At 42.3% G+C, this 27,949-nt stretch overlaps 2 protein-coding genes across 8 annotated transcripts in view; one reads left to right on the forward strand and one right to left on the reverse strand.

Annotated features, from left to right (window-relative positions):
- Positions 1-27,037, forward strand: SLC3A1 (solute carrier family 3 member 1; the record flags this gene model as incomplete). The annotated part of the gene is made up of 10 exons (XM_079792760.1): positions 1-730; positions 4,511-4,690; positions 4,836-4,990; positions 8,376-8,501; positions 13,908-14,027; positions 16,123-16,247; positions 18,034-18,229; positions 20,596-20,763; positions 23,158-23,274; positions 26,597-27,037. The coding sequence occupies exons 1-10, from the start codon at positions 301-303 to the stop codon at positions 27,035-27,037; spliced, it is 2,058 nt and encodes a 685-aa protein (XP_079648886.1). The 5' UTR covers positions 1-300.
- PREPL (prolyl endopeptidase like) overlaps positions 27,038-27,949 on the reverse strand; it is a 32,312-nt gene continuing 31,400 nt past the window's right edge. For 4 of the 7 annotated variants that reach the window (XM_079792758.1, XM_079792757.1, XM_079792756.1 and 1 more), the window contains one exon: positions 27,040-27,841. In XM_079792758.1, coding sequence (XP_079648884.1) covers positions 27,752-27,841 — 90 coding nt within the window. In that variant the 3' untranslated portion in view covers positions 27,040-27,751. Of the gene's footprint in view, positions 27,842-27,949 lie in introns of all 7 variants that reach the window. The other 3 variants (XM_079792753.1, XM_079792752.1, XM_079792754.1) reach the window with 2 other exon arrangements.

The following is a 27,949-nucleotide window of genomic DNA, read 5'->3' on the forward strand; positions in this document are numbered from 1 at the left end:
GTTGATTCTACCAATCCACGAACATGGTATGTTCTTCCATCTGTTTACATCTTCCTCTATCTCTTTTTTCAGTGTCCTATAGTTTTCTGCGTATAGGTCTTTTACCTCCTTAGTTAGGTTTATTCCTAGGTTAAAGAGGACTTTTTATAACACCCTTTATCTTTACCCTTTCTTCCTTGGCTGGACTTTGTCTGCCAGGTTTATTTATAAACCACACAAGCTCATTAACATGACCAAGCATTTCAGTAATCCACCTTTGTTACTGCAGGAAGGCACTTCTCAGGGATAAGACAGTGAGACATGGCTGAGAAGAAAAGCAAGAGAGACTCTATTGGAATGGATGTGAAGGGATGCCGAACAAACAATGGGTTTGTCCAAAATGAAGACATCCTAGAAAAGGACCCAGATCCAGGCAGCCCAATGGACAGCCCGCAGCACTGCTCCGTGGGCATCCTTGGCCCCAGGGAGCTCGACTTCAAGGACATCCAGCCCTACGCAGGGATGCCCAAGGAGGTGCTGTTCCACTTCTCAGGCCAGGCCCGGTACCGGGTGCCCCGCGAGGTCCTCTTCTGGCTCACCGTGGCTGCTGTGCTGGTGCTCACGTCCGGCACCATAGCCATGATCGCCGTCTCTCCCAAGTGCCTGGACTGGTGGCAGGCAGGACCCATGTACCAGATCTATCCCAGATCGTTCAAGGACAGCGACCAGGATGGGAACGGAGATCTTAAAGGTGCCTGGGGGAGAAAGTGTTGGGTGGGGCCAGGATGGGGTGGGTTTGTGGCATTCTCTGTCCTTGAAACCGAATTATGTCCAGGTTGTATGGTAAGCACAGTCCAGTAGGACTGGTCACACTTTGTGATGTTTTTAAAAGCCATTCAGCAAAACCCAGAAATTCTTCCCACATGATGAAAGACTACTTGGAGGCCTTTGAGCCTCCCCCCGCCCCCCGCCCCAAATTTGTTTAATGTACTTCTCACTAAGTACACATGCTTGGTTGGTCATCAATTCTGACTTCTTACGTAGGGCAGGGTTCCTCCTGAAAGTGTCCTGCTTCTGTGCACTCTATAGCCGATCATCTCACAGTGGCAGCTTGGAATTTCTTTGCCATCACATGTAGTGGCTAGGTGGGCAGTCTGGCCGAGAGTTTCTTATCAGTGAATAAAACGTAAGTAGTATTTCAGCAAAATATTGTGATGTCATTAGAAAGTATAGGCTGAGTCTTTAAAGCATAAATGCTGAGAAATGAAGGAAAGGAAAAAAGGCATAGCAGTGTGCTGGTCATTAATTGAATTAAAGGCTATTTAAAACAATATCTATGTTATATTAAATATAAAGGAGAAGTAAAAATTGTATTTTAAAGTTACACTGATAATCTCCTAGTGAGTTAAGTGTAGCATGTCCTTATTTATTGTTTAAATTATTGTAAAAATGTAAAATTATGCCAGACAGCAGGTATAAACTGGAACTGTCCTGGGGAAATCTGTTGATATGGTCACCCTAGTTAAGGGCGGCAAGGAGAAATAAACAAACTGGCCCTGGCCTCGTAGCTCAGTTGGTTAGAGCATCGTCCCAATACACTAAGGTTGTGTATTAATTTATTTAATTAAATTTAATCAATAAATGCATCAATAAGTGGAATAAAAGATTGATGTTTCTCTCCCTTCTCTCTCTCTCTCTCTCTCTCTCTCTCTCAAATCAATTAAAAAAAAAAAGGAAAGAAACTATAGGGTTTTTTTATTTTATTTTATATGGTTGTTTCTGATAGTGGTATTTGGTTTAAAGAATGGAAAACAGAATGGTTATTTAACTGAGTGTGGGGAGTAGGAATGAGCTTAATCTAACCTTAAAATAATACAAATAAACTCAAAATCTCCAACTTTTCTTTCGCACACTCATATCATTTTCTCTCTTTTTAAAAATTGTCCTATATCTTCACTAATTGAAATACTGTTAGTCATAAAAATTAAAAAAAAAAAAAAAAGAAATACTGTTAGTCCTTCAAGATGCAGTTCAGACCCATTTCCTGCATTCATGTTTATTTCCTCCCTCTAATCCTTCCTCATCAGCGTGCTGCCCTCCCTCCCGAGTTCCTGCTGTGCTTTGGACTTTGTTTATGGCACCTTCTGACACCGCCTTGTCATGGGCTGGGTGACTTCGCTTCCACACCCCTCCACCCACCCCAACCCCCAATGGCCCTAGCACCTGCTGCCTTTTATGTGGTATGTGCTTAGCAAAAGGGATAGTTTTTGACAAAATAGACCTAAACTCCCTAAACCCAAAGATACATTCCCCACTTCCTGGTTCTCCCTTTGTAACTGTCTTCTAGACACAGTCCTTTCCCCCACCCCGCCCATGCACAAGTAAAGCATTCCTGTGAAGCCTTTTATAAGGTAAAGGGGCAGGGGTGAAGGAGCAATCACCATGAATGTATATGGGAAATTGTTGAGCATCCCCAGATCCAAACATAACCTATCAAATCATACCAAGTAACACATAAAATCTAAAGTAACACTAACATATAGTAAAAGCAGAAAAAAATACGATATACAGGGCACAGCTTGCTAACAGAGGCACAAAATAGAGATAAAATGCAGATGCTCAGACACAGTTCAAGGCTATGGGGCTTGATGCTGGGATGCTGAGCATAGTTCCCTGGAAGGAGCTTGGCAGGGCCATTCTCAGCTGCTCAGGGTACCACCGCCTCTGTAACAGCTGCTGCAAAAACAAATGCTAAACACGGTTTTTTCGCTTTTCACCTTTTTTCTTGAAAATGAAAACCCTCTTCGATTGCTTTCAGTTAGCAAAACCAGGTATTAATGTAGGTGTTTTTTTAAAAAAAAGCAAAGTGGAGCCATGGGACTTTCAAAAAGTGGGGGATACCTGTATACCCCATTCATCTCTTACATTAGTCATTTCCAATAACTTTTTCTTGAAGAGCTGGCTGCTTCCTGTAATCAATAGGTATTGGTCCTTGAGGTTGAGGGGCTTTTGTTATTATTTGAAGAAACCATTGTAGGTTTCAGTTTGGTTTTGGTGATTGCCTTCTGTCCCCTAGACTAGAATGTGAATCTGGGATCCCTTTTTTACTTCTGCTTTGTGTCTGTCCAGCCCATTGTTTTTATCATCTTGTTCCTTTGTGCCCATTCTTAAGATATATCATGCTGTTGTCCTGACTTAAATCAAAATTCTTTTGCTGCCTGTTGACACACTGTGAGGTCTCAGAGCTACCCATATGGGGGAATTGATGCACAACAAGGACAAAAATGGGCAGCCTGTGACAGGGGAAGAGCCCCATGCCAGAGGCAGGTGACTGTGTTTGGGGCACAGTGACCTCTGCCCTGCAGTGAGACACTGACAGGCTCTGACTGTAGGAGGCTTATAGGGGTCCCACTGAAAGTTACTGGAGATTGAATACTAGACAACTCCTGGGCCTACATTTAAAACTCTGAATTAGAAGCAAGCAAGCAAACAAACAGACAAAAAACTACCATAGCCCTAGCCAGTTTGGCTCAGTGGATAGAGCGTCGGCCTGCGGACTGAAGGGTCCCAGGTTCGATTCTGGCCAAGGGCATATGACCAGGTTGCAGGCTTGATCCCCAGTAGGGTGTGTGCAGAAGGCAGCCAATCAGTGATTCTCTCTCATCATTGATGTTTCTATTTCTCTCTCCCTCTCCCTTCCTCTCTGAAATCAATAAAGATATATATTTAAAAAGAACAACAAACCACCATACTATCTGCTAATTACCCTACAAGGTTCCAAGTACAAAGCGTTTCATTCCCGCACCTCTTCTCAGCCAAGTCTAGAATTCCCATCTACGTTCTCGTCTTCAGCACTGTCCAGAGGAAATAGAATTACATATGTAACCTTACATTTGTTAGGAGCCACATTAAAATAATTTTTAAAAATCAGGTGAATTAATTTTAATAATGTACTTTGGTTAATATTTCAACATATAATCACAATAAAAATATTAATGAGATTTTTGACATTCTTTCTTTTCATACTAGGTTTTCAAAATCCAGTGTGTTCTCTATTTACAGCACAACTCAGTTCAGACTTAGTCACATTCAAATGCTCAATAGCCCAGGTGGCAAGAGGCTCTCACACTGGACAGCGCAGTTTAGACGAAGGGACCCTCAGGGGCCGTGTGTTATTCTTCTCTGTTCCTTGGCTCTTAGCCCAGCATGGGGCCTAAATCAGGTGCTCAAAAACCATGTGTAGAGTGAATTCACAATACTGTATCTTGGTTTTAAATGTGGAAAATGAACAAGCCACAGACAGGTTTTATGTTATTGTAGCTATGTTAAAGGTTATTGCTAGAAGACTAATTTGCTGTTGTTTGTAGAACTAAACCTTGCTATTTGAATTTTCACTCAAATTCAAATTCTGTCTCCATATACATATTTTGATTTTAAGCATATTCCTTTAATTTTTAATCCTTCAACCAAAACACCCAAACTTTATTTACTTTTTTTTTTTTCATGGACTTGATTTTTTTCTTTTCTTTAGGTATTCAAGATAAACTGGACTATATCACAACTTTAAATATAAAAACTGTTTGGATTACTTCATTTTATAAATCATCCCTTAAAGATTTCCGACACGCTATTGTAGATTTCCGAGAAATCGATCCCATTTTTGGAACAATGAAAGATTTTGAGAATCTGGTTGCAGCCATACATGATAGAGGTAAACCAAATGGACACTGGGTCAGAGGGGTGGGGTTTGAAAAAAGCATTTCCCTAAATGCTTCCGTAAAGCATTTTTTCCTTATCTGTCATGTATGATTCTAATATAATCTTTACCTAACATTTGAAACATTTTCATTCATTAGGTTTAAAATTAATCATCGATTTCATACCAAACCACACCAGTGATAAACATGCTTGGTTTCAATGGAGTCGTACCCGGACAGGGAAATATGCTGATTATTATATCTGGCATAACTGTTCCCATGAAAATGGCATAACCACACCACCCAACAATTGGGTAAGTACCCACTTGCCTGGTTTATAAAATAAAAATGATCAGATCTTTGGGGATTAAACTGGATATTTATAAAGCCCTTTTAAAGAAAACACACACACACACACACACACACACACACACACACACACACACACACACACAAAACTAATGGGTATTGTTTATGAGAAGGGGAAAGTTTCCCAAACAAATAAAAATAAGGTGCCCAAGCCTCCCAATGTCGTTTGGATTTCTGATTTCATTGTAGAGCTAATGCATTCTAGTAGATTAAAACCTATACTCTCTATTAGCCTTTCCTTCCCTCCTTCCCTCACTTCTCACTTTGTCCCACTTAGATTCCATGCCCCAGAAGTTTCATAAGTGTCTTGCTACGCTCCACACCCCCTCGCCTTTCTGACATTTTGCCTTCCCATCCAACAAAACCCTAGTCATAACTGAACCCAACTATCCACTTTTCTTCTCTGAACCTTTGCCTTTGGAAGTAGCACACACCCATTGCCCCACCTGAAGTGAGCCATCCGGTCTCTTTGGGAAGTCCAACAGATCAACGCCCTCCCTCCTCTGCAAACAACCTAAATGCATTCTCCCTATCTTATCACTCTCAGCAGTAAACTCTGCTGTTCAAAGAGAGAACAGTAGCCAGCAAACCTGCCTGCCCCCACTCCCACCCTCTTAATCACTTCTTTTGCAACAGAGGTTACCAGATTTACAAATAAAAATCCAGGAAGCCCGCCCTGGCTTTTTTCCCCTCATTGTTCTCTATATTCATTCATGTAGTTTTGGTATGCGTGACTCATACAATTTCACTGTGTAAATATTCTATGATTTACTTACCTACTCTTTATATATATATACTAGTAGCCCGTTTGCACGAAGATTCGTGCAATAGACCTTCATTCACCTGGCTGCCTGCACCAGTTTTCTGCCGGCACCGGGGACCCAGGCCTTGGCTGTGGCCACCGCCTGCCTTCTTTTAGGGTCGGGGCTTGGCCCCGGGCGGTGGCCTTGGGCTCGGCCGCACCCAACATCCCTGCTACCGATCGCAGGAGCCGACCCCCAGTGGTTTCCTGCGATCCGTGCAGGCTCCCCGCTGGTGCCCAAGGCTGGGAAAGCCTCCGCCCGAGGCTTTCCCGGCCTTGGGCTCCGCCACACCCCAACGTCCCTGCAACGGTTTCCTGGTGGGCGTGGTTGGTGGGCATGGCTTGGTTGGTGGGCGTGGCTTGGGCATAGCGAAGGTGTGGTCAATTTGCATATTTGTCTATTATAAGGTAAGATGTGTGTGTGTGTGTGTGTGTGTGTGTGTGTGTATATATATATATATATACACACACATATATATATATATATATATATATATATATATATATATATACACACACACACACACACACACACATATATATATATTAGAGGCCCAGTGCATGATTGAATCATGTACGTGTAGGGTCCCCTACACGCTTCGCTTTCGATCGCGGGGGAGCTGGGTGCCTGTCCGCTGGTGCACCAGGCCTTTCAGAAGCCTCCGGCGCGGCGGAGGCTTCTGAAAGGCCTGGTGCCAGAGCAGACAGGCACCCAGCTCCCCCGCTTTTGATGGTCCGTGGAGGGATGTGAGCTCGCTGCCCCAGAGGCCCCTTCTGTTCTGCAGCACAGCCATGGTGCAGACGCTGAGCTCGTGCCGCCACTGGCAACGCGAGCTCAGCATCCCGCTGGCCCAATCGGCTACCCCGGCCACCCCAAGTCCCGCCCCTGCGCCTCCCTCTGGCCCAATCGTGGGTGTAGCGGAGTGATGGTAATTTACATATTACCATTTTATTAGGTAGGATACTAGAGGCCTGATGCACGAAATTTGTGCAAGAGTAGGCCTTCTCAGCTGCAGCTGCCTAGATTCTTCCTCGCAGCTGCGAGTGGCTGCCTGGATCCCTCCCTCCCACCTGCAGCGGCTGCCTCGATCCTGCGGCTGCAGCCCTGGCTTCATCCCGGCTAATTAGCATATTACACTTTTATTATATATATATATATATTTTTTTTTTTTTAATTGATTTCAGAGAGGGAGGGAGAGGGAGAGAAATATAGAAACATCAATGATGAGAGGGAATCATTGATTGGCTGCCTGTTGCATGTCCCACACTGGGATCGAACTCGAAACCCAGACATGAGCCCCGACTGGGAATCGAACTGTGATCTCCTGGTTCATAGGTCAATGCTCAACCACTGAGCCCACCTCAGCTGAGCTACTTACCTACTCCTTAGCTAATGGAAAGTTGGGCTGTTTTCGGTTGTTTTTACTATTAATGATGCCATCGTAAACATTCTCATTAATCTGTTTCACACTTACCGGGGCATGTGTGAAAGAGCTTCATGAAGGCAAATAACTCGGAGCACAGTTACTGGGGGCAGGATACCACATGCTTAACTCTACAAAGATAATGCCAAATTGATTATCGATGTGGTTGTACCAATTTATATCCCTTCCAACAGCATAAAAATACATATTCTCATTAATTGCTGGTACTGCCAGACTTCGTAATTTTTACCAAGTGAACATAAATTGGTAACACATTGAAGTCTTCATTTTACATTTATCTAATTGCTAATGATGATTTATCTAATAACTAATAATGTTGAATATCTTTTCACATATCTATTCACTTGAGCTTCTGTTTCTGTGAAACACCTGTTTATGGCTTCCCTACCCCCCAACCCCCATTTTTTTGTTGAATTGCTGGTCCCTCTGAAATGGATTTGTGTAGTTCTTCTTGTATTCCAGATACCGATTCTTTTTTTCTCGGTTATATATATTGTAAACGCCTTATCCTGGTTTGTGTCTAGGTGGGCCATGAGGTGAGCTGGCAAGGGTATGTTTCCTCAAAAGGCAGCAGCCAGTTGTTACCATAGAAATGTGGACCCACTGTTACTAGGTCTTCCAACTAATAAAAAGAAAACAATGCATGCAGTATTTGACACTGTACTGATTTTCTCTTTCTGGGAACGCTCACATCCTCGGCTCCATGCCATGACTCCCCTGGTTGACTCTCCTACATGTCCACCACTCCTTCTCAGTCAGTCTACTCCAAGGGTCCTTAAATGTGAGAATTCCTCAGGGCTCTGCCTTGGGACATTTGTTCATGTCATGCTAAAGAGAACATCTGGACAACATTGAAAAACAGATGGATTTTGCAACACATCGAAACCACGTTTGGAGAGATTAGGCCATTGGGTGGCATTTTAGGAATTAATTTGCCTAATCCTCTCCCTGGAAGGACAACTCTAGGGATTTGTACACTCAGCCTGGGATGAGGGTCAGGGATGGTAATTATCACGTTTTTTATGCACACTACCATCATATGAATGATACCAAGTAACTGATTTGCTATTTTCTGTTTGCTAGCTAAGTGTATATGGAAATTCCAGTTGGCACTTTGACGATGTACGAAACCAATGTTATTTTCACCAGTTTACAAAAGAGCAACCTGATTTAAATTTCCGCAATCCTGATGTTCAAGAAGAAATAAAAGTGAGTATAGACACCTACTCAGACTTCTCTATGACGTGGAGCTTAAGTGGTTATCTGATACACTTTATGTTGAACAATAACTGTGCGGGGAAAAATCAAGTTGTGTCATTAAATTCTGGGATTAAGGAGTCAGTCAGATGCAAACATAGACTCTCAGATATGCTAGTAGTGCCTTCCTTCCTTTAACCCAAAATAATCGAAATGGGAGGGAGGCAGAAACACCTGGTACCTACCGGAGCTCTGAGTTGCCCCTGTGCCTAACGCAGTGATGGGCAACCTTTTGAGCTTGGTGTGTCAAACTTCGCCAAAAAACTGAGCATAACTCGGGTAGTATGTCACTTTGAGGAAAAAACATTATTTCGCAAATGTTTCTCCTCAGGAGCAGCAAATGTTTCATCCTCGGCATGCGGCCACCTCAGCGGCCGCGTGTCATCAGAAATGGCTACACGTGTCAGTGCTGACACGCGTGTCATAGGTTCGCCATCACTGGCCTAACGGGTGGTAGACAAGCAGGCAATTACAATGAAGTGTGCTGAGGGACCATGACGGTGGGAAGTAGGAGTGCACAGGGAAGGCCCCTAACCTGGGTGTGGAGTCATGGAGTGGGAGAGATCAGGGGAGGTTTTTCAGGTGAAGCAATGATAACTAATGGACGAGGACAAATGAGCCAGGTTGAGAGGCATGGGTGGGAGTGTTTCAAGCAGAGAGAAAGCATGGAGAATGGCACATTAGAAGTGTCAGGAGTTTCCCAACATGGCTGGGACATGGCGTATAGAGCGGGAGCTTGATTCAACAAGACTAGAGAGGACCTAGGTCTGAGCGGCATTGAAGGTTGTGGTAAGGCTGTAGGTGTGAAAGGTCTTAGAAAAATAATATTTGATTTGTATTTTGAAAAATAAATCTGGCTTTGGAGAAGAGGGAGTAGAGCAGGTTTGGAGGCAGAGAGAGGCCAGGAAAGAGGGTGGTACAGTAATCAGGGAAGAAATGCTGGGCGTTGGACCAATGAGGTGGTGTGGATTTGCAGAGAAATCATCAGGACTTGGAGAGGAGTCTGGTGTGACTCCCGGATTTGGGATTTGAATGCTGACTGGGTGATGGTGCCATTTCCTGAGATGGGAGACACAGGCAATGGGGAGGGGATGTCTTAGTTATGTAGTTTGTGCTCTCTCTGTGAGACATCCAACTGTTAGGTCAAGGAGCTCAGGGAAATGTCTGGTCTAGAGATGGAACTTTGGGACTTGTTGACGGATGGATAATGCCTGCAGAGGTCAGACAGCTAATACCAGGGAGAGAGCCAGGCTGGCTGTGATGAGCAGGGGGTCAGTTGCTACTTAGCTCGAGCTGGTTGTTGTTATGTGGGAATGAGGGCCAGGTGTTGGTGGACCTTCCAATTAAAAAAAAATAAACATCAGATAAACGTCAATCTCTTATTTGATAAACGGGAAAACGGAGGCCTGGAGAGGTCAAGTGGGTGAATCGGTAAGTGTGCCATAGGGTTCCCGTTCTGCTGCCACCACTTACTTACTGTATGACCTTGGCCAAGGTATTCCATCTCCCTGTGCCTCAGTTCCCTCGTTGGTAAAATAGGAACGATAATAGTACATACCTCACAGGGTTGTTTGGGGATTGACCTTTGTAGTGCACGTTGGACACTGTATTCTTTATTATGTAAGTACTTGTTAAATAATCAATAAGTGGATAGATAAATGAGTAAATACTGTTGTGAAGTGAAATGAAGAGAAGGTATAAGGTGGAACCCTAGGGAGCTCTAAAGGCCTGTTGAGTAGACAGACAAGGAGTGACAAACCAGGAGCGGGGCGTCCTGCAGCGAAGGGATGTATTTGTAGAAAACGAGGTTAGTCAGCGGCGCCAAACATGGCAGAGAGTTCAGGAAATTTAAAGGCCAAAATGTCAGTTGACTCTAGCAGGAATACCTCCTTTACCTCACAGACACCCTGCAGGTGGGTTTTATTTTATTTAAGGTTTAATGAGGCCATGCTGATGCCCTAACTCTTGCAGCTGGGCGGTGAGGGAGACGGGACGGTAGCTCGATGGTAGCTCATATTCCAGAGCCCGTGATCCTTCCTTCCTCTACTCCCGGCTCCTGGAGGACTTAGCAAAGAATTTTACCAAGACTTCTGAGCAGCACTGTGGTCAGTCCCCCCTCTTTCCCCCCCCCCCCCCGTTGCCTATACTCAGAGAATATAGTATTCTCTCTGTATATCCTAGACTTTAAAAAAAATACATTTTATTGATTTTTTACAGAGAGGAAGGGAGAGGGAAAGAGAGAAACATCGATGAGAGAGAAACATCAATCAGCTACCTCCTGCACACCCCCTACCGGGGATGTGCCCGCAACCAAGGTACATGCCCTTGACCGGAATTGAACCTGGGACCCTTGAGTCCACAGGCCGACGTTCTATCCACTGAGCCAACCCGGTTAGGGCTATCTTAGACTTTCTCATTCCCTCTTACAATGGATGACCTGGGGTTTATGTCATTATCAAAAGGAAGTCTTAGCGATCATCACATGTAAGAGCAGAGCTTCTCTTTCCCAAACCTGGCTTTTTAGGAAAGGTTTGGCTCAAGGTTTTGTGAATTTGGATATCAATCATGCTGAAATAATTCCTTTTTTACTCAGAGCAGTGAATTGCTTAGGGAGAAAAGAATGAACAGGTGCCTGGTGGAAAACCAGGACTGTGTGATGTCATGGGAGTTAGACAGGAATCGGGGACACAGTGTACTACCCCCAGAGTCCTGTGGCACCTACATGGGTCATCCGGTCCTGGCAGAACCAGGCTCTGTGCCCATTTCCACACCCGGCACCCAGGGAGAGCTTAATTGGAGTAAAAGAGGGTTAGTGATTAAAACCTGGTGCTCTGTTTTCTCACCTGGTCAAGAGCATAAATAGCATGAAGCAAATCTTTTTCAACAGCAAATTTGGGATTGTCTGAGTGAAAACCTCAGCCTTTAAAATGACTCTCAAAAATAAGCATCCAGCTTTTGCTGTTTGGCTTCATCGAACAATGATAATATCTCTTACTGGACTAAAGTGAAAACCCCTGCCAAGGCCGTCAACCTTTGCTGGTGCACACATTTCTCATTCTTTAATGTCGGGCCAATAGTTAATGAGGCTGAGAACCCCTAAGAGGATAAGGACCCACTAGTCGCTTTATTCCAGGAAATGAGTGCTCAGAAGCTTCATGTTTACAGCATCTTGGTGTTTAATGGTTTCCACATTTTTGTCAGGGGCTGCTTGCTTGGCTGGATTATAGCTATTTGTGCTTCACCCCCACCCTGATTCTGTCATTGTTCCCTCTTGTAAAGAACAGCGCCACCTGGAGGTGGGTCCCGGTTGTGTGGAGTCTGAAGTTTCTACACATTTGGGGTCTTCTTAAAATAAAAAGACTGTAAAATTAGGTGCAGAGAAATGAGTGTTTATTTAGAAGGAGGAAAGACGGTGGGAAGAAGGGGCTCGTACAAGTGAGGGGTCTTTAAGCTTGGACCCTAAAGCGACCTAGATCCTGTTCTACAAATGAGGTGCCTCAATATCTGTTGACTTTTCTAGCTCCGTCTCTCACCATCTGCCCTCACTTCTTGTCATCCTGCAGTGCTGATTCCTGGGCAAACCTTACTATTTCACCCTCTTTATTACCTTGTTCCTCTCCTTGAAAGCTTTATCCTGGCTTTGATTTAAATATTTTTTGCATTACAAGTTGATTGTCTAGTTGGGGATTCTAAAAATACTCTGAAGACAGACCTGTCGGTTGTATTTTGCTCATGGTTGTAGTTCCAGAGCTCAGCTAAGTGCCTGGCCCAGAGTTGTAACTCAAATACTTATTATTATTTTTTAAATCCTCACTCAAGGATATTTTTCCATTGATTTTTAGAGAGTAGAAGGGAGGGGGAGGGGAGAGAGAGAGATAGAAACATTGATGTGAGAGAGACACATCAATATGAGCCCCGACCAGGATTTAGTCTGCAACCGAGGTACGTGCCCTTGGCCAGAATCGAACCCTGGGACCTTTAGTCCTTGGGCCAACTCTCTATCCACTGAGCAAAACCGGCCAGGGCTCTGTTCCCTTCAGCAGGTGAAAGTTGGCTACTTAACTCTAATACTTTGAATCGCAGGTGGTTCTGCTCTAATATGAAACCTTCCATTCAGCAAGGGATGAGCCACGAGCAATGTGGGGAGAGCCACTCACTGTCGCTTCATATAAGGGTCAGTGCTGGAATAGGCCAGGCTGCGAGGGGATGCCTCATGGTGGGAGGGGGAGCTGAGAACTAGGCCCTCTGCTTTTCAAGAGCCTCGTCCTCCCAACTGCCCCAGTACAGGCCAAGTCAAGTCAGTTTCTGCCCTCCACGACTGGTTCATGCTGTCCACTAACAGTCCACAATGTTGTTGTTGTGGTTGTTGTTCTCCTCCTCCTCCTCCTCCTCCTCCTCCTCCTCCTCCTCCTCCTCCTCCTTCTTCTTCATTGATTTTAGAGAGAGGAAGGGAGAGGGAGAGAGAGACATGCCCCCGACTGGGGATTGAGTTACAACCCGGGCATGTGACCAGGAATCAAGCTTGTGACCACCTGGTGCATGGGACAACACTGTCAACTGAGCCACACCAGCAGGCCCAGAATGTTCTTCCTCATCTCACTCCCTGATGGAATCCCACTGGCCACTTCTCTGGTAGCACCCACCCACCCACATTAAATTCAATCTTCTTGGAGCTCCAACAGCCCGGCAGACAGAGAACTCTCCTCTTAGGAGGTTGACCTGCGCTCGGCCTTGCATTCTTAGGTAACCCGCGTTCCCCGACTATTCTGTAGATGCCTCGAAGTCAGGGAACATGCCATACTCCTTAGGTGTCCCAACAGGACCACACCATATCCGACTCATTCCGGCTGCTGCACGTCCCTCTTTAGTGCAGGAAGGACTGCTTCCCTAAGGACCGGCGGCGTGTCAGAGGCCAGGGAAATGGAAACGAAGCAGACTTGCCTCGGGAGTCTCCCGGTCTGGTGGAAGGGCCATTCATGACCGGGTGCTTCACTGGTTCTATTTTCTCTCAGTTTGGAGGCAGGGTTAAGAAGCCGGGCATGCGGAAGATATGGTCCCAGTTTCTCCTGAGTCCGATCTTTCATTTTGAATGGATTCTTTCAACTTTGCAAACATGCTTATAACATCAGTTGCAAACGTAACATTCGGAATTCAAATACGAGGGAAGCATGGGAGTCTATAAATACAGTTTTTGAGTTTATTCTACTGAGACACTACTATGCTAAATAGATGGAAATACACTATGAGTGCTTGCATGTTTTGGGTGGGGAGATGGCTGCTTTATTAACAGACAAAATCCTTATTAAACATTGTGATAATGTCTTTAATGTAACCAAGTATTTTACTTCTTCGTTTTAGGAAATTATTCAGTTCTGGCTCTCCAAGGGTGTCGATGGCTTCAGTTTCGAGGCTGTGAAGTTTCTTCTGGAAGCAAAACATCTGAGAGATGAGATCCAAGTGAATAAGAACCAGACCCCGGTAAAGTATTGCTTTAGCTCCCCCCCGCCCCCTTTTCTGAAAATGTCATGAGTGTTTTTTCTTTTTTAGTCGGAGACACCAGTTACCAGAGATGCGTTCTGTCCTGTCTGTAGGAAGCGCTTTAAATCATTTTCTTTAGCGAACCCAGAGGAGTTTCAAATGCATATGACCCGATCGATGTTCCCTTCCCCTGGTTCGCTCAGGAGCCAGGGGCCCCGTGAGGAGTCCTTCAGTGACAAGGGTCCTGAGGGCGTGGACAGTGTGGACTCTTCCAAGGGCCACCACTGCTCACTGCAGTTTTGGCATCTCACTCAAGTTCCCCAGGCGCTGTTGTGCTCATTAAAGAGCACACAGGTGGACGGGCACAGCATTAACACTTGCTGAGAGTCTATTGCAGGGGTGGGGGATGTCCGGCCCGAAGGCCGTTTAAGGCCCCCAAAATCATTTGGTCTGGCCTTGCCAAGGCATTAGGGGTGAGGTAATTAAATGTTTGACCAAATAGAGCAGGCTAATTTTTAACTTGATAATTTTGTATGGACCGTGAGCGAGGTTATAAATACCCAAATGGCCCTTGGCCGAGAAAAGAAGGGTCCCCACCCCTGGTCTATTGTACACTGTGTGCTGTTTACTTAGGAATACCTTATGAGAGTGGTTTCATGATCCCCATTTAGCAAATCTTAGAGAAATGAACTTATCAGGGATGAGAGGTGATAAATGGAGTTACAACCAAGCCTAGCTCACTACAGAATCTGGGCTCTCTGTGGTGCTACACCTGTGGTTCTCAACCTCCAGGCCCCCACTCCTCCCCCATCACTGATGAGAGATACTAATCACATGCCACTCTCTTCCTCGGGTCCACCACCACTCTACAGTCACTCTGTTTTCAAGGCCAAGTAGACAGTAGTCCTGAAATGCATTTCAGAATAATGGATTTGTATATTTACACAATGGAATGTCAAAATAAATGCATTACAGTGACACATAGCAATACAGGTGAATCTTAGCAATGTAATGAGTAGCAAAAAAATACCTAAAATTATCATACATAGAATGATGTCCCTTTTATAAAGTTAAGTGAAATTCATATGGATATCAAGTGTATTATCAAGCTTTTGTCCTAAATTTATGGGTACTATGACTTCATTAAAACAAACCAATTACCTAAAGAGAAGTTGGCCGTGCATGGGCTAATTATGATAGCACATCATGAACTGAATGTTATGATTGTCTCTTTTTTTTCGCACGTGACTTTCAATAAGAAGGGGGGGAAAGGTGATAAGGTAGCCAGTAGTCCCAAAGAGAAGCGCTTATCTTTGAAGAAGAAATCTCGAAATAATCTTGGTAATTAATAATGAGATGTCATAGAAAAGGCATACCTTGTCAATCTTGACAAATGATCAGAACAATGGGATTTGTGTGCTATCCAAGAAAAATGTAAAGATTATGTAATTTCAGGAAGAGACCTGAGATTCCAAAAAATTTACCTGTAAGTTCACCTGTTTTCCAAAAAAGGGTCCACGGAATGAATGGTAACTCAGGTTTGGATTTTCCAGGCTGTCCATGTCCATCCCCGGACCTACGACCTTGGCTTGTGCTAGATACAAACTTTTCTTTGGATTCTAGACTGTTTAACCGTGGGAAGGCATAGCATATGGACCAGGAAAAATTTCTGAAACCCTGGAGAGTATAACAGTGAAAATAAAGGCTAGAAGTGGTAAACAAACAAACAAAACAAACAAGTTTAAATGCATGCTATTAATACTTTGTGAGCAGATAACGTATAGGTATAAAAATGAGCTCTATAATCATTAAGATAATTGGTTTTCTTTGTCTTTAAAAACGTCGGGAGCATTTAGGACAATTAAATGTTCCGGAGGAGGATTTTGTTAAATACATTTGCTACCAATGTTTAGATGATAATTAGAATTTGTTTATTAGACTTATAGTTAATAATTTAAGTATCAAGTGAAATACTAATAGTCATGAATATTTTTTACCCATACAACCCTTTGAGCACTGGAAGTGCTAGAGACAGTCTGCATTCACATTATTGGACGTGGGAAATGATGGTAACTGTGCTGTCCTATTTTCAAAGGACACAGTCACACACTACGCAGAGCTGTACCATGACTTCACCACCACGCAGGTGGGAATGCACGACATTGTCCGGAGCCTCCGGCAGACAATGGACCAACACAGCAGGGAGCCTGGGAGATACAGGTAACAATAGGACGTGCTTCCTTACTTCCTGGTGCAGCAGTTTATCCTTTACATCCAGGCATTCTCAGGAGGTTCAAGTTATAATTGAACAAACTTGTGTAATTACAATCTATATATATAAAAGTCTAAGTGATTGTCCAACTGTTCAACCATCTGACCAGTAGCTATGATGCGCACTGACCGCCAGGGGGCAGATGCTCAACGCAGGAGCTGCCGAGCTGCGGTGACTTGGCAACTGCGGTTCTCGGGTGACGCACTCGGAACCAGAGAGGAGGGAGTCCGATTCCAGGGTGTGTCACCCAAGAACCGCCCTCTTGCAATCCGGGACCCCTCGGCAGATGTCAGAGAGCCAGTGTAGACCTGATCCCCACAGGCCAGGCCAAGGGACCCCACTGGTGCATGAATTCATGCACCGGGCCTCTAGTGTATTATAACTCAGGCCGGGGCCTGTTATATTCTCTTGTTGCTTAACTTTGCTGATTTTCAGTTTCCTCTTTTGTAAAATGCTAACCATAGTACTTATTTCACAAGAACTTTGTGAAAATTAAAAGATAATGTTATCTAAATGTTACCCATTATTATTATTTGACCTGTTGGTATCCCTGTACAGTATGAATCCAGTGTTTCAACTAAACATTAGTAGATCACAATGGTTAGGGACATGCTTTGGAATCAGATGGCCCTGAGAGGGACTCCTGCATAAGGGCTGTGTGACTTTGGGCTGGTCAGTTACACATAAGTCTCAGTTTTCTCATCAGTTAAAAGGTCATAGTCCTCGCTGGTGTGGCTGAATTGGTTGGAGTGTTGTCCAGGACACCGAAAGGTGTTGGGTTCAATTCCCCAGTCAGAGCAGATACCCAGGTTGTGGGTTTGATCCCTGGTCAAGTACGTAGGAGAGACAACCAATTGATGTTTCTCTTGCACATCAATGTTTCTCTCTTACTCGCTCCCCCTTCCTCTCTCTCTAAAATCAATGGAAACATATCCTTGGATAAGGATATATATAAAATAAGTGATAGTCACATCCTTATAAAGCTGTTGTGAGATTACATGAGATAATGTATATGAAGCATTTAAAAGTGCTTAGCACATAATAAACAAAATAAACTTAACCCTTATTAAATTTGTGTAATCACTCAACAGAATCAATAGGAAAGGAGTTAAAGAAATTTCTCCTTAAAGTTGGTCCTCTGATTACTATCCCCATTTTACAGAGAAGGAAACTGAGACTCTGAGCATGCAGGTAATGGTCACACATGTAGTAATGGCATGGGAACCGAAACACTTGGGTTCCAGAGACACTTGTTTATTAACGTAATGACTCAAACAGCAAAAGCCAGCATTGGTGTGGGTCATTTCAGGCAAATAACTGAGTGTATCCTGGTACAAAAGTGAGACTTTACAAGGATTCAAATACAAGGCATGTTTTTAGGGAACCCTCCTCCCCTTACCTTATATGCAGATATATCCATAAGATTCTAAGGGGAGTTATGAGAATTGCCAGTCTTCCTGGAAGTGACTGAGTTTTTTATTAGACTAAAAAGAACAATATTGAGATCTAAATGTTTTAACTCGTAGACATGGCCTTAGTATTAGGCTAGTCTTTGGGTTTATTACAGTGAGAAATTGTCCAGGTGATCCAGCATTTATTTCTTGGTCATCTGGCTTTTTCTAGTGAGTCCCAGCCCAATATGGTTAATAGTGTGCATTCATCGCCCACATCTTGTTAATCAGATGTAAGCACGTTCCTAGGCCTGAAGACATTGTACGCTGCCAACTCCCACAGGTTCATGGGCACCGAAGCCTATGGGGACAGCATTGACAGGACTATGATGTACTACGGGCTGCCTTTTATCCAAGAAGCAGATTTTCCCTTCAACGATTACCTCACAAGGCTAGACAGTCCTTTTGGGAACAGTGTGTTTGAGGTTATCACATCCTGGATGAAACATCTACCAGAAGGAAAATGGCCTAATTGGATGGTAAGTTCTCATGCCCAGCTCTGCATATCTGGTGCTGGTGAGCTTATGGAATAAGTTACCTCTAAAATGAAGGATGTTTGTCTCCTATTTGGTGATTGTTTGAGCTAGTCTTGCCCCGGCTTCTGACCGGGTTCTTTTCATTTGTCTTCATTCTTTTCCTTCTGGTTCTCAGGCTATACTCTCAATTGATCTGTCTTCAAGTTTGCTGATTCCTCTGCCAGGCCAAATCTGTCGAGCCACTCTACTGAATTTTTCATTTATTTTGCTTTTCAACTGAAATGTCTACTTGGTTCTTTTTCATTATTTCTCTTTATTGATATCTATTTGAAGAGGCATTATTCATCATGCTTTAAAAAATTCTTTAGATTTCGTTTAGCTCCTTGAAACATATGTATCATAGTTGATTTAAGTCTTTGTTCAGTAAGTGCAATGTTTGGGTTTTCTCAGCCACATTTTCTATTGAATGCTTCTCCCCTCCTACTTGCCTGCCCCCCCTTATGTATGGGTCATACTTTCCTGTTTCTTTGCACTCTTGTGTTCTTTTTTATTATTGTTTTGAAAACTGGGTATTTTAAAAAATGTAATGTGAAAATTCTGGAAATTACATACTCTCCTCCCTAGTGGTTGATGCTGTTTACTTAGTGACTTTCTTGGATTAATCCTCCCCAATCTGTCTTCTTTGTTGTGTGGCCATGCCTCTGCTTATCCAGCTTATCGGTCACCTAATGATTGGAGATTCTTTAAATGCCTTGAAACAGTAAGTCTCAGGTCTTCCCTGGACATCTGCACAGTCCTGTACATCGTGTAGCCTTCCAGATTCCAGGAATATGCCAGAGCCCCTATGGACATCTCATTGACCAGCCTTTAAGTTTCTCGGCCAGTCTCTGGTCAGCCCCAGCTGGTACCACCACCCCTGGCAGGTGTAATGCTAAACAACTGCTACTGGTTGTTTTTGGTAAATGCTCTGGGGAAGGGGCAGAAGCAACTCTGAATGTGATCAGATAAAGGAAAAAAGTCCCAGCTGCTAGAGAAGTCAGTGACCGTTCTTCTAGAGGTGGAGCTTTCGGCAAATTCTAAACCTATTCCACCACCGCTACTGTAGTTACAAGTCTGTTGGTTTTCAAGGCGATCGTAGATCTGAGGAGAGGGGCATGAAATCAGGGCAAGTTAAAATGACACAAAGCTTGCCGTTCCAAGATCTGCTAGTAGCTGTTTTTCTTGGATTTTTGTAAGCCTTTAGTTAATTTCCAGAGTTCTGAGAAAGTGGATTTGCCAGTTCTCCTTTTATGTGATTTTTGGAGATCCTTACGGCACCATTCTAGAAGTGCCCCCATACCACAGATTTCATAATGTAGTTTGAGCACTTGTTTTTTCATATACGTAGTCTTGGGTATCATAGGTGACTGGGACCTCTCAACCTGTGGGAGGCCCTGTTCTCTGTCCACTGCTGTGAACTATTTGTAGAAAAGTTCTGAAAAAGAAAGTGCTCTAGGCTTGAAAATCACCGTTTCTTGTCAGATACTCTTAAAGTAATGAAAAGAATAAACACAGGCAAAATTTGACCTAATTTCTTGTCCTTAAAAGTAAAAATACACTTTACAGTGGCCTATAAAAGATCATTGTAAAGATAATTTTAGTACATCTAAAGGAAAAAAGAAACTTCCCTTTTCTTGAATTGTAGCAACTAAATTCCTATTCTCAGACTCAAGTTCAAAGGCTGGTTCTGCCTCCTTCCCTGACTTGAATTGATGATGCAGCTTCTCAGGGCCCATTTCATCATGAGTTATGGTATAGGGAAGAGTTGTTAGGCAATTTAAAGGAACTCTTAAATAAGGCCTAGATGTTACAATATGTAATTGGAGCATTTAACATAGAAATATGCTATGTAAAAATAGAAAACTTTACAAAAAATTTTCACATGGCTATGTACATTTCTCTTTTAATTTAAAATTAGTTTTGAATAGTTCAAGTCACAGACATCAGAAGTTCTTGTCCCACCTGTTCTTCCCCATCCTGCTCTCTGTGGGAAGCATTTTTGTTTCTTTTCATGTCAATATTCTTATCCACATGTGCAAAAATACTAATGTGCACCCTCCCGCATCTTACCAGATTTGCAATATCACTGTGAAGTAAATTATTTTGTTGATCATAATGGCCAAGACGGTGAACTGGTCAGTTAAGCAGCAAGTAGCAGGTTTGGGATTGAAATCCAGGTTTGCTGATATAAAGGATCCATGGTAACAACCTTGTCTTTCGCCTGGTAAACTTTTTGTGAAATGGTAAATCTGGAAAACTGTGTATAGAGTTGTGTTCTTAAAAGTATATGCCTGTATACAGTTGTGTTCTTAGAAATATATGCCTTTTAGATCGGTGGACCGGACAACGCCCGGCTGACTTCTCGTCTGGGGAAAGAATATGTTAACATCATGAACATGCTTGTGTTCACACTTCCTGGAACTCCCATTACTTATTATGGGGAAGAAATAGGAATGGGAGATATTTTAGCCACAAACCTCAACGAAAGCTATAATGTCGTAAGTTAATATAATTTAACCATGCTCCATACCATATACTCATTTTTTTTTTTGCCAAATCAAATAATTTACTATTTCTATTTCACAGCTGAAAATTATTATTTTTCTTTCCTTTCTTATTCTGATACAGTGAGAATTCTTAGCTTTCCAGGCTGGGGAGCTTGTAAAATGAGACACACAACTGGCCTATGAACCAGGAGGTCACAGTTCGATTCCCAGTCAGGGCACATGGCTGGGTTGCTGGCTCAATCCTCAGAAGGAGGTGTGCAGGAAGCAGCTGATCAATGATTCTCTCTCATCACTGATGTTTCTCCTTCCCTCTCCCTTCCTCTCTGAAATATATATATCTATCTACACTAATAAAAGCTTCACGTCATCACAAGATGGCTGCCCCACATCGTCACACGATAGCCACTATAAGATGGCCAGCAGGGGAGGGCAATTAGGGGCGAACAGGCCAACAGGGGAGGTCAGTTGGGGGCAGGGGGGATCGGGCCAACCAGCAGTCGGACATCCCCCGAGGTGTCCCAGATTGGAGAGGGTACAGGCTGGGCTGAGGGACACCCCTCTTCCCCCGCAACCCCCATCCCCCCTCCCGCGCATGTACCGGGCCTCTAGTAACACAACTGAACTGAATTTCTTGTGTAGAGCCCAGGAATCTGCATTTATTGATTGATTTGAGAGAGACATTGATTTGTTCTTGTATGTGCCCTGACCAGGGATTAAACCAGCAATGTTGGTGTATCAGGATGACCCTCTAACCAACTGGCTACCCAGCCAGGGCCAGGAATCTGCATTTTAAAGATGTTTCCCAGCCAATTCTTAGGCACACTAAAATTTGAGAATCAGTTTTGAGTTTGGAATATTATTCATTACCCTCTACATGTCTTGGAACGTTTTATAGTGCTTGTCTATATTGTAGATCTCACTTGACCATAGCACAAGATTCTTTCTGATAATTAAAAAAAAAATGTTTTTGATTTCAGAGAGAGGGAAAGAAATAGCAATGATGAGAAAATCATTGATCGGCTGCCTCCTGCACACTCCCTACTGGGGATGGAGCCCACAACCCTGACCTGACTGGGAATCGAACTCTGACTTCCTGGTTCATAGGTCGATGCTCAACCACTGAGCAACACCAGCTGGGTTCTTCCCGTTAGTTTAACAAAAGTAGCGCACAGCCTCAGACTTGGGTGGTTTTTATTATTTATTTTTAAAAAATGTGTTTTTACTGGTTTTAGGAAGAAGGGATAGAAACACCCATCAGTTGCCATCTGCACACCCCCTGCTAGGGATCGAGCTGAGCAACCAGGGCATATGCCCTTACCAGGAACTGAACCGGTGACCTCTTTTTTTTTTTTTTTTAATATATTTTATTGATTTTCTACAGAGAGGAAGAGAGAGGGATAGAGAGTTAGAAACATCGATGAGAGAGAAACATCGATCAGCTGCCTCTTGCACACCCTCTACTGGGGATGTGCCCGCAACCAAGGTACATGCCCTTGACCAGAATCGAACCTGGGACCCTTGAGTCCGCAGGCCGACGCTCTATCCACTGAGCCAAACCGGTTTCGGCAACTGGTGACCTCTTGATGCATGGGTTAGCACTCAACCATTGAACCACACTGGCTGGGCAGGGTGGTTTTTATTTTGCTTTTGTCTGAGGCTATGGCTCTCATTGTGTTCTGGGCAGATGAATAATCTTGAACCTATAATTTGTATGATTAGCTTTCAATTGTATCAGATCCAATTTCCCTAATGGAAACTTTCTATTTCAGCTCCTAAATGTGTGTGTGTGTGTGTGTGTGTGCACCAATAGTGCAATTAGCCAGGCTGGATAGAGAGGACAGAATTTAGACTCACTTGAACATGGCTGCATATGTGAATTCACCATATCAGCACTGTATTACAGAATGAGTTGGTAATAGCACATTTTGAAATTCTCCATTACTCAATTTTTGGAAAAAGCAGTAGAGTGTAAACATGTATGAAAGTTCAGTTAGTATAGTCCAGTGGTCAGCAAACTCAGTCAACAGAGCCAAATGTCAACAGTACAACAATTGAAATTTCTTTTGAGAGCCAAATTTTGTAAACTTAAACTTCTTCTAACGCCACTTCTTCAAAATAGACTCGCCCAGGCCGTGGTATTTTGTGGAAGAGCCACACTCAAGGGGCCGAAGAGCCGCATGTGGCTCGCGAGCTGCAGTTTGCCAACCATGGGAAACTCAAGATGCCATGAACTGTTTTCCAATTTAAAGTGTGAGACTGGTTGTGCATTGAATGTTAATGAATTCAAGTATAGGAAATTAAGTAATTATGAAGTAAATAATGGCCAAATTATATTTCATTTAATTTAACCTGACCACTGTTTTCTCTTTATGGTCGTTGACACAGGATACCCTTCTCTCAAAGTCACCAATGCAGTGGGACAATAGTTCAAATGCCGGTTTTTCCGAAGGCAATCACACCTGGTTACCTACCAATACAGATTACTACACTGTAAATGTTGCTGTAAGTATCAATGAAAATTTTATGCTGATTCCAGAAACAGGAAATGAGTTTCTATGCTAATAACATATACTAAAACCTTAACTGATGCTATTTTAAAAATTGATTTTGAGAGAGGAAGGAAGAGGAAAACATCAATGTGAGAAATTGAAACATCGATTGGCTGCTCCTACACACCCCCTACTAGGGATCAAGCCCACAATCTGGGCAGGTACCCTGACCAGTAATTGAACCCACAACCTTTTGGTGCACAAGTGGATGCTCAACCAACTGGCTACACGGGTCAGGGCCTGATGCATTTCAAATCAATCACATAGACTTCTCTTAAAGCTTTCAAGTCATGTTTTTGTGAAAATATAAACTGGTACCATTTGAACTATCATATAGAATATACAACTCTTCATTAGAAAGACCAAGAGCTTTGAGATATTAAGGAAATTTTATGAAGGTCTATCAGCAAGCCTAGCTATCCTTCCTTCTTTCCTCCCCTCGAAAGGAAGGGAAAGGAGGAAGGAGTTCGATCAATGTGGGCTGGAGAGAAGCCAGTATACCTGGAGAAACTGAAGACATGAACCACCACTGACAGGCAGTAGCTGTTCTAGAAAAGCACACCATTTGGTTTTTGCCGATTATAGTGATAAAATTTGCCAAGTTCAGCAAATGAATTTCCTAAATACTGTGACTATTAAAATAAAAAATTCAGTTCCTGTGTCATGCTAGCAACATTTCAAGTGCTGAGTAGCTAGTGGCTACCATACTGGACAGCACAGATATAGAAAAGATATAAAATATTATATTTTTAAATGGCTATTACAATTTTAACAGTAACCATTAGAAGAATAGACATAACTGTATAATTTCAAAGAACATTAGAAGGAAGAAAATGTCATAAAGATAACCAATTCGTCCAGTAAAAAGCCAAAAAGGAAGAAAATAAAAAGTCTGTAAGTTAAAGAGAAAATTAGGCTATAGCATTATGTCTAAGCATATGGTAACCACAAATATAAAAGATAAGAACGCTCAGATTAGAGCAATCTAAAGACAAAATCTGACATAAGACATGGCTAAACCAAAAGACACAGAACTAAATACACCGGCCTTAGCCGGTTTGGCTTTTTGGACAGAGTGTTGATCTGTGGACTGAAGTATCACGGGTTCGATTCCGGTCAAGGGCACGTACCTTGGTTGCAAGCTTGATCCCCAGACCTGGTTGGGGATGTGTGGGAGGGAACCAATCGATGTTTCTCTCTGTCTCTCCCCCTCCCTTCCACTCTCTCTAAAAATTAATAGAAAAATATCCTCACTAGAGGATTAACAACAAAAAAAGAAAATACAGACATCGAGGACAAATGCTAACAAAAAGAAAGCTTGCCTCCTGGCTGTAGCTATCAAAAGAAAAAATGCGTAATACCTTTTGACCGAATAATTTCATTTGTAGATATCTGTATCTAGGAGTATTTGTACACAACAAAGAGTCAAGGATCTCTACTGAAGAGTTGTTTTTAATAGCAGAAGGCTTTGGAAATGATTTAAATGTATCAACAGACAATCAGCTGGATCATTTATGGTTAATTCTGCACAACAGGCTGATATGCAACTTTTAAAAAGAATGAGGGAGATTCTGTGTGTGTTGATATGAGACCACCTCTAACATGTACTAAATAATAAAAAAAAGTAAGAATGGTAACATGCCACTATTTGTGTAAGAAGAAAAAAGTATTATCTATAATATGTTTGCATAGGCACAGAATGGCTTATTTCATGATACATAAAATGAAAGAATATGTAAATAGCAACAGTGTCTATCTCTGAGAGAGGGACTGGGAAGCTAGGGGATGTTGTTGAAGAAAACCTTTTTATTTTATATGTTCATATACTCTTATAATTCAGTTTTATACTGTATACATGCATTTCCTATTTAAAAAAAGGAAAGTTACCAAAAGCAGGTGTGAACTATTTAATAGCAGACAAAATAGAATTCAATATGAAAAGCATTGAGACAAAGGCAAATTTTAAAAAATGGATAAAAGAACATTCCACTACAAATCACGAATCTATGCATCTACAATAACTTCAAAATATATAAAACAAGTAAGTACTGTGAGAAATGCAGAGAAATTTACAAATCCACAATTACAGAGAGACACTTCAACATACTTCTAGTAAGTGGTAAATCAAGTAGACAAAAATAATAGTTAACACTTTTCGGGCACTTCTTATGTGAGTGGCACTGAACTATGCTTTTTCATGCAGTATCTAAGGCTATAGAAAATGTTAATAGTAATTTGACAGGTCATATACATATAGCATATACATGTACCATAAATACTGTTGTACCTGGTAAACAGAATAAATGTATTTTAAACATCCATTAGATATTCATTAAAGACTACACATTAGGCACCTGCCCAAACAACAATCACCAAAACCACCAGTCAACATGGCTGGCAGGGGTATAATGAAATGAACATTACCACTGATTTGGCAACAGCTCTGATAAAGAAATATTTGGCATTATGTATCAAGTGTCCATACTCTTTGACATAGTAATTGTCTTCCTTATATTTATATCCTAAATGATCCAAATTTGGGGGCGGGGGCACTATGAATATAGAAAAAATATTAGAAACTTGAATGCTGAAATGAAAGGGAATGGTTAAGTATGGTATAACCATTCAATAGAATAGTTTTTTGCCTTTAAAATGACATTAATGGAATTATCTAACAGAAGATGCTTGAAATGTTAAAGGAAAAATAAATACATTAAATTATGTATGTTTTATGGTTAAAAAAAAGTACCGATTTTTATTTTAGGCAGCATTTTCTTTGCATCCTTTTTTGCAACTTTCTGTTCATTAGCTATGCATGAAATACATGACTGCAGAAATTATGGCAAACCTACCCATAATTCTATGAAAGGGAACAGAGAATTCACCAGCAGTTTTGAGTCTGTGGCCATCATGGCTGCTTTTCTGCCAGTTACAATAGAGAATGAAGGGACTTTTATTTAGGCAAGTTAAGTATCCATTAACTTTGACATGGGCATTGTTTTGGGATTCCTAAAGTGGAGTCCAATCTGGTCTCTACTTCAGCTCTGGCCAAGATGATGTACATACTGCAACGACAAGGTGAAACCCTGCATTTGCAATTTCTATCAGTAGTTAAATAAACTACTCTTACCCACTTATTATTACTTACAGTTTGGTAATTATTTTAAGGGGCAAACTGAAGCAAGATCTTTGGGGAAATTTCTTATTTGATACTAAAGATATTTTTAAAAAATTAGAATCAAACATTTATCTTAATACTTTTTTTTTTTAAATAGGTCCAAAGGGCTCAGCCCAGATCAGCATTAACGTTATATCAAGAATTAAGTTTGCTGCATGCCAACGAGCTGCTCCTCAGCAGGGGCTGGTTTTGCTATTTGAGGACAGACAGCCGCTATGTCGTGTACACAAGAGAAATGAATGGCATAGACAGAGTCTTCCTCGTGGTTCTGAATTTTGGAGAATCATCACTGCTAAATCTAAAGGAAACTATTTCATATATTCCCACAAAAGTGAGGATAAAGTTAAGTACCAATTCCACCAAGAAAGGAAGTGAAGTTGATACGCAAGCCATTGCACTGGACAAGGGAGAAGGACTCATCTTTGAATACAACACAAAGACTCTCCTGCATCAGCAAGCAGATACCAGAGACAGATGCTTTGTTTCCAGCCGGGCGTGCTACTCCAGTGTGTTAAACATCCTGCACAGCCTTTGTTAGACGCCTCTGCGGGAGAGGTGAAGACACTGGCTTTCCGTTCTCTGTCAGCGTTTGTGGTAGCTTCGTGTGCAGCATACTGCTGGGTGAACTTTACAGACAGTCATTAATTCTTAAATATGTCTGCAGCTCGAATGTAACTGCTTTAGGAAAGGTTCTCAAATGTTTTTAAAGAATAATGTTTAAAATAAAATTATCACATGCAGGAACTTGTAACTTTTGACATAGCATCAATAGAGATCATCAGAACACCTCAGGACCCCAGATTATTACAAAGATCGAATGCATTTTAATGTGAAGTATGTTCGCATTCCACAAAATACAGGCACAGAAACTAGAGCATGACTTACCACTAAAGTGTCTAAAAATGTTCACTAGCAAAGAGGCAGGACCTTGATTTGTAAACTGTTCAAAGAAAATTTTAGTAAAACAAACACAAAGCTGTTTCGATGGGGAGAGGGGGGCGTTCTGTTGCCACCAGCCCTTCCTCACCCCCCGCTCCACAGCCTCTGAGGAGCGAGATTAGAAATCTGTTTTCCCAGGTCAGGGGCATATACACCAAGGAGAGAGCAGTGTAAGTGAGATGTACACTAAACAAAATTAGGAGAAGCGAATTTTAATAAACTATTCATTTACTTAAAAATATCTCACTTTTGCTAACCCAACTGCAAATAAAACTAGGAAATATTTCCATGTGTTTCCAATTTCCACAAAATTTCAGAATTTTACATATTTCTTAAGATTCTCGAAAACACCGGTGCTGTCAAGTCCAAGTTCCTCATACAGGAATTTAATCTGGGCTGTAATCTAAAAGAGACACATTAAAAAATTAGATGGAAGGCCTTGGTAGTAAAACTCCAGTGTCCAAGCCTGTCTGTCCATCTTCTTCACCTAACCCTGAAGTCAGCAATTCAT

This window comes from Cnephaeus nilssonii (genome assembly GCF_951640355.1).
Source record: "Cnephaeus nilssonii genome assembly, chromosome: 15".
Taxonomy (NCBI): domain Eukaryota; kingdom Metazoa; phylum Chordata; class Mammalia; order Chiroptera; family Vespertilionidae; genus Cnephaeus; species Cnephaeus nilssonii.